The 6000-nt window shown below is 42.6% G+C and overlaps 1 protein-coding gene across 2 annotated transcripts in view; it reads right to left on the reverse strand.

The window, feature by feature from the left end:
* The window catches only part of rps6kal (ribosomal protein S6 kinase a, like), a 170775-nt gene extending 165148 nt beyond the window's left edge, over nt 1-5627 (reverse strand). The window contains exon 1 of one of the 2 annotated variants that reach the window (XM_073058599.1): nt 5415-5627. In XM_073058599.1, the coding sequence (XP_072914700.1) occupies nt 5415-5498 (84 nt within the window). In that variant the 5' untranslated portion in view covers nt 5499-5627. The remainder of the gene's footprint in view (nt 1-5414) is intronic. The other variant, XM_073058600.1, reaches the window with a different exon arrangement.
* Nucleotides 5628-6000: the final 373 nt, after the last annotated feature.

Below are 6000 nucleotides of genomic sequence, written 5' to 3' on the forward strand. Positions count from 1 at the left end.
TTGACCTGAAATATTGATTCCTCACAGACGCATCCACCATTCTCTATCTTTGTTTCAGATTTCCAGCATCTGCAGATTTCTACTAAAATCAATTTGAAACTATTCCCAGTCCCCTAACTGTGTATGTTTATTCTAGATGTGTAAAAAGCCTTGGTGATCCTCATCAACTCTCTCCTGTTCCTCCTTCCTAGAATGTAACTAACGTGTGACAGAAATCCAAGAAAACAAATACCTTTTCCTCAAGATGAACGCAGCCTCAATTGTGAAAGCTGACACCATTCCTTCCATGTATTTTATGTTGCAATTTGCTCTTCCGAGACAAGGCCATGGACAAATCTTAATAGTGAGAAGCACAGGATTTGTTCTGGATTCAGAAATAACTTTTTAATTTCATTTTAAACTTTTTAATCTTTTTTTATTTTTTAAACTGCTGCTATCACTAGGAGTAGTTTTCCTGCGTTTGGAAACCATGATGCACTTTACAGTAATATTTCTGAAAGAAAATTAAATAGAGCGATAATGCTACTACACTCAAGCGACGCGCGATACATGAGATTGCTTACATCCGCTATGTCACGTTCTCCGATCAGGATTAATGGACGTATATGTGACTGGATGTTGCCCAAATGGACATTAAGCAGCGCACACCTGTATACATGTTAAACTAGAGCACAACTTAAGCCCTTAAATAAAGTATATAAATACAAGACAAATCCAATTTAATCTAGTAAAACACACGATATTCCCAAAATACTGCAGAAAAATGTCAATCATTGTATTTCCATTTGTTTTTCAATTTCTTCTTTATTATCCTGACCTTTTCTTTGCTCACACTTTTAATAAAACTTTTTTACCTCCTTTACAGAGTTTCCTGGAACTACAAGAACCTCAGCAAAACTAATCTCACTTCAGACATAAACTGGGCAAAGGTTCCACAACTTCTTGGAGAAATTACAGGTTCAAAGTCCTCTTGCCTTATCTAATATCCCTTCTGTAGAAGCAGAAAAGTTTCCAAGGCAGTGACTGAGAACTGGTCTGCTGCTTGTTAAACATGACATATACCAGGTGCCATTCACTGAGCATCCTAACACAGGAGGGGAGGACATTTTTCATAAGTTTCTCCCAAGTACTTGCTGAGTAGGAAATAGTTTGTTTGTTTACCTATACTAAGAAAGACATAGCAAAATTACAACAATATTTGGATAAGAACTAAATACTTTACTTTTAACAGGCCGGATTTTGTCAAATAATCATAGCGCAATTGTCTCATTTCTTGCCATTACTCTCTTAACACAGCAATTCTGAGATTTTCAAACAAGAGTTTTCAACACAAATTCTATGACTTTCTGGCTCTGCACAATGTTGAACTTTGAGAGGTGAAACTTGGGCTGAACAGCATACACCCACCATAGAATGTGCCTGAAGGAGCTATAGGCACTCTACTCTTGATCCGAATGGAAAGAAATAGTTATTGGTGCTTCAGGTAAGAGATACAACGTTCCACAGGTCTGAGCTGGCAATGACTTAAGTTAGTGCAAGATGTTACTAAAGCAATAATTTATATTTAACTATTAAGCCAGCTTTCAAGTTTTTGTTTTTTTTTCAGAATAAAACTTTAAAATTAATTTTAAATATTTCTGAAAGTCAGAATTATCAAACTGAGACTAAGCTTGGGAGCATGACCTAGACGGCTATCAGTTTTTGACAATATCCTTGCAACATGCAGAAGTTCACAGCAAAGAATTTCCCTCACTTCCCAGTGATTAGTCAGAACAGGGGAGATGTCCCATAAATCCCATTTTCCTTCTCTTTATTTTCCTGTTCTCTTGCAATGAAGTCCTTCTCTCACACATGCCCATAAACCCCAATTTTATTCTTTTTACCATAAAAAAAGTAGCCACTGAACTGACTATGTCTCTGAGAAACCAGTGCACCCAGAGAAAGATAGAGCAGGATGTAAAGATTGAGAGAATGAGCACGTAGCACTTGATGTCAGTAGTGAACACAGATGCCTGGAGGCACGAGGCTACAGCACTAGCTGTTGCACCTCTCTGCTAACTTAATTGGTGCCAATTTTAGTATAATATTACCTAATAAATATGGCATTTGTACCATGAAAAAATTAAATAGCCAAACACAAAGTACACGTACAACTAATCCCATAATGTGTTTGTATTATCAGAGTCTGTAACTGCATGAAAAAATTCATTTTTGTTAAGATGTAACAGAGAAGTCAACTTCTAATCCTGTTGCTGTATGTTCTTTCATAATACTGAAAAGCATCAATGAGAAGCTCAGTGTGGCCAAATTACAAAATAGCAGTTTTCTCTTTCACTCCCTCTGACTGCAACTTTCTTTCCTGAGTGTGAGAATACACAAAAGTGAGATCTGTACAGCAGCCTGAGAATTTGAAAACCCCATCAAAAAGTAGATCTGACCATTCTAAAGGAGAGGTTCCTGTTGTCGGGTTTACCAGAATGATGGAAATCTTTCTTCACCACAGATAAACTACTTAATTTAAAAAATTTTCTCCCATTTTGTATCATAAACTACTTTCAACCCAGCAGCAGCATGCAGCTAGAAGCGGCTTTTGTGCAATTCATACCAAAGAGGTTGAAATCTAGTTGGGGAAGGAGCACAATAAGAAGCAACAACCTCAAAAGGGGGCACTTTGACATCAAAAAGATGTCATAGAGGAAACCGCACAAAATACAAAAAGTTCAAAGTTCAAAGTAAATTTATTATCAAAGTCACCATATATTGCCCTGAGATTCGGTCTTTTTGTGGGAATTCACAAGACGCAACAAATCAACCAATGTGTAAAAGACAACAAACCAAACAAATACAACAAGAAAAAAAAGAATAATAATAAATGAATAAGCAATAAACATTGAGAACATGAGATGAAGAGTCCATGAAAGTGAGTCCATAAGTAGTGGAAGCAGTTCAATGTTAGGGTAATTGAAGTTATCCTCTCTGGTTCAAAAGCCTGTTGAGAAGTAATACCTGTTCCTGAACCTGATGGCATGGATCCTGAGGCTCCTGTATCATCTTCTTCGTGACTGCAGTGAGAAACGGGCACAATCTGGATGGTGGGGGCCCTCAATGATGAATGCTGCTTTCCTGTGACAGTATTCCTTGTAGATGTGCTCAGTGGTGTGGAGGGCTGTATCCACAACGTTTTGTAGACTTTTCCATTCAAGGGCATTGGAGTTTCCATACCAGGCTTTGATGTAACCAGTCTGTATACTCTCCACCTTGCATCTATAGAAGTTTGACAATGTTTCAGATAACATGCCGAATCTTTGCCTTCTAAGAAAGTAGTGGTGCTGCTGTGCCTTCTTTGTAATGGCAGTTATGTGCTGGACCCAAGACAGATTCTCTGAAACGTAAATGCAAAAGCGGCTAACCCTTCTCTACCTCTGATCTCCCGATGCGGACTGCCTCATGGGCTTCCGGTTTCTATCTCCTGTAGTTAATAATCAGCTCGTTAGTTTAGCAGACATTGAGTGAGGGATTGTTGCTGTGGCACTATTCTGCCAGATTTTCAATCCCCCTCCTATATGCTGATTTATCACCAGCCTACAACAGTGGTGTCATCAGCAAACTTAAATATGGCATTGAGGTTACACTTAGCCCACGGTCAAGTGTAAAGAGAGAAGAGCAGGGGGCTAAGCACACAGCCTTGTGGTGAACCTGTGCTGAAGGTGATTGTTGCCAATCTGAACTGACTCAGGTCTGCAAGTGAGGAAACTGAGAATCCAATTGAATGAGAAGGTACTGAGACAGAGGTCTTGAAGCTTATTGATTAGTTTTGAGGGGATTTTATGCTGAACTATAGTCAATGAAGAGTATCCTGACGTAGGCACCTTCGCAGTCTGTATGTCCTAGGGTTGAGTGAAGAGTCAATGAAATGGCACCTGCTGTCAACATGTGACAGTGGTGAAATTGGAGCAGATCCAAGTCATTCCTCAGGCAGGAGTTTATGTTTCATCACCAACTTCTTAAAGCACTTCATCCCCGTGGATGTAAGGTGTAAGTGGACGATAGTCATTGAGGCAGGTTACTACCTGTATATGATGTGCCACAGAAACCCAAATAACATAAAGACAAGCACTGAAAGCTCATTTAGGATGGACATGAGAACATAGTTTCACAATGAACCTCCAGCAAATATGATGGTAAAGCGTGGAAACGAACAGTCAATGTTTCGGACTGACCTGCTGACTTGCTCCAGCGTGTTGTGTGGTTGCTTTGACCCCAGCATCTGCAGAGTATTTTGCGAATATAATGGTGAAACTCCTAATGAACAATTAGGAGTACAGTAGGTATTGTAGATTGGGCAGTGAGTAGGAGTGTGATCATGTGCCATTATAAGTGACCACTGCAATCATATAAAATATAAAGGAATGGACAAAATCAGACATTCTATGAATGGACTATCAACATGGAAAGGATTGCGACCAAGATTAGGAATACCTAGGGTGCTGTGAGCAAGGGGGAGGTGTGAAACATAAATCATACTTTTACATTATGCCTTTCATATATCCCTTTTAGATCACCCCAAGTACTTCACAACTAACTAATGTCTAAAATGAGGACGTTGCTATAGGCAATGCAACAGTCAATTTGCACGGAGGAATTCAACAGGATCATGACCAGAAAGCCTACTTTTAGGAGTGTTGCTTAGCCACATCTTCAGATAATTCGCTCTTCTACAAAATAGTACCTTTCATAAACATACAAGAAGGAGACGTATTTTAAAGCCTAATCCAGCAATTACACTTCGAGAAGACGGCATTACCTGAATCCAGTACTGAAGACTTTTTTGTGATCGAGCCTCCAGAATGAAACTAAACCTCATAAACTGGCCCAAGAGTTAGGAAGGAGGCCAACAACTGAGAAACAGATCTGGGACAGGGGAGGGGAACGGCACAGGGCTTGATGGGAACTCGGGAGTGTAATTGGGTAAAAAGAAAGCGCGAGTTCATCCAGGGGATGAACAGATCAGATAGAATAGACATCAGCATACTAAGAATACTAAGCGGCAGCTCAACCATTAACTAAAACATGCCGTTATATTAAAAGTCCAGTGCATTATGAAAGGAATCCCCTGGTTTACAGTGTCGGTAATGAGGAAGCAAGAGCTTCCCAACCTTATTCCATAGCAAGTGCGGGCGGCCGGGCCGGCGACAGGCGCACGATCCCGTCAATGGGTGCCCAGCACCGGGAGAGCAGACCCGGTGATGCCGGTTCCGGAACGGATTCCGAGTCAGGCGCCAACCTTCCTGCCGCAGTAACACGGCCGGGCACAGGCAGCAACGATCGGGGCATGGCCGGACTCGGGTTTTCAGTCAGCTGGCCGCAGCCCCAGGCCCACTCCCCTCCGCCGCCCGCCCCCTCATGCTTCTCACCTCACTCACACTCGACGCATCCATTTTCTGCCACGATTTTCTCCAGCTGCACAAACGGCATCCTAGCCCCGCCGCCAGGCGCATCCGCCGCTCATGGTGCAGCGGCCAGGCAAGAGAGCAGCTCCCTCCCCTCGCAAAGGCACAGCCCGCCCCTCACAACATGGCCGTTCGTTTACTGTCTGTCCTTCAGAACATGGCCGCCGCTAACCCTCCCCGCCCTTTACAACATGGCCCGTCTCTCACAACATGGCGCTGGCAGACCAGCTACTTGTCCCTTCACAACATGGCCACCGCTGGAGCTTCTGCTTTGACCTTCTCAACATGGCTCCCAACGGTACGTCCTTTGACTACGGTGTCAGTACGTCCGCAGACGTTTCAGGCGCGCGTCCCGGATACAGTAGGGATATGCGCGGTGGCACTTTTCTGCTTCCATGTGATGCTGTTCCTCGTCGGCATTTGGAGTCGGACGAACCTGCATCGGCCTGATGGTTCTGCCTCGCCTCACTGTAGATTGTCCACAGACGTGCTGCTTGATATTAGCTGCGTTTGCATCGGCCTGATGGTTCTGCCTCGCCTCACTGTAGAT

Source organism: Hemitrygon akajei, chromosome 10 (assembly GCF_048418815.1).
Source record: "Hemitrygon akajei chromosome 10, sHemAka1.3, whole genome shotgun sequence".
NCBI classification, from domain to species: Eukaryota; Metazoa; Chordata; class Chondrichthyes; order Myliobatiformes; family Dasyatidae; genus Hemitrygon; species Hemitrygon akajei.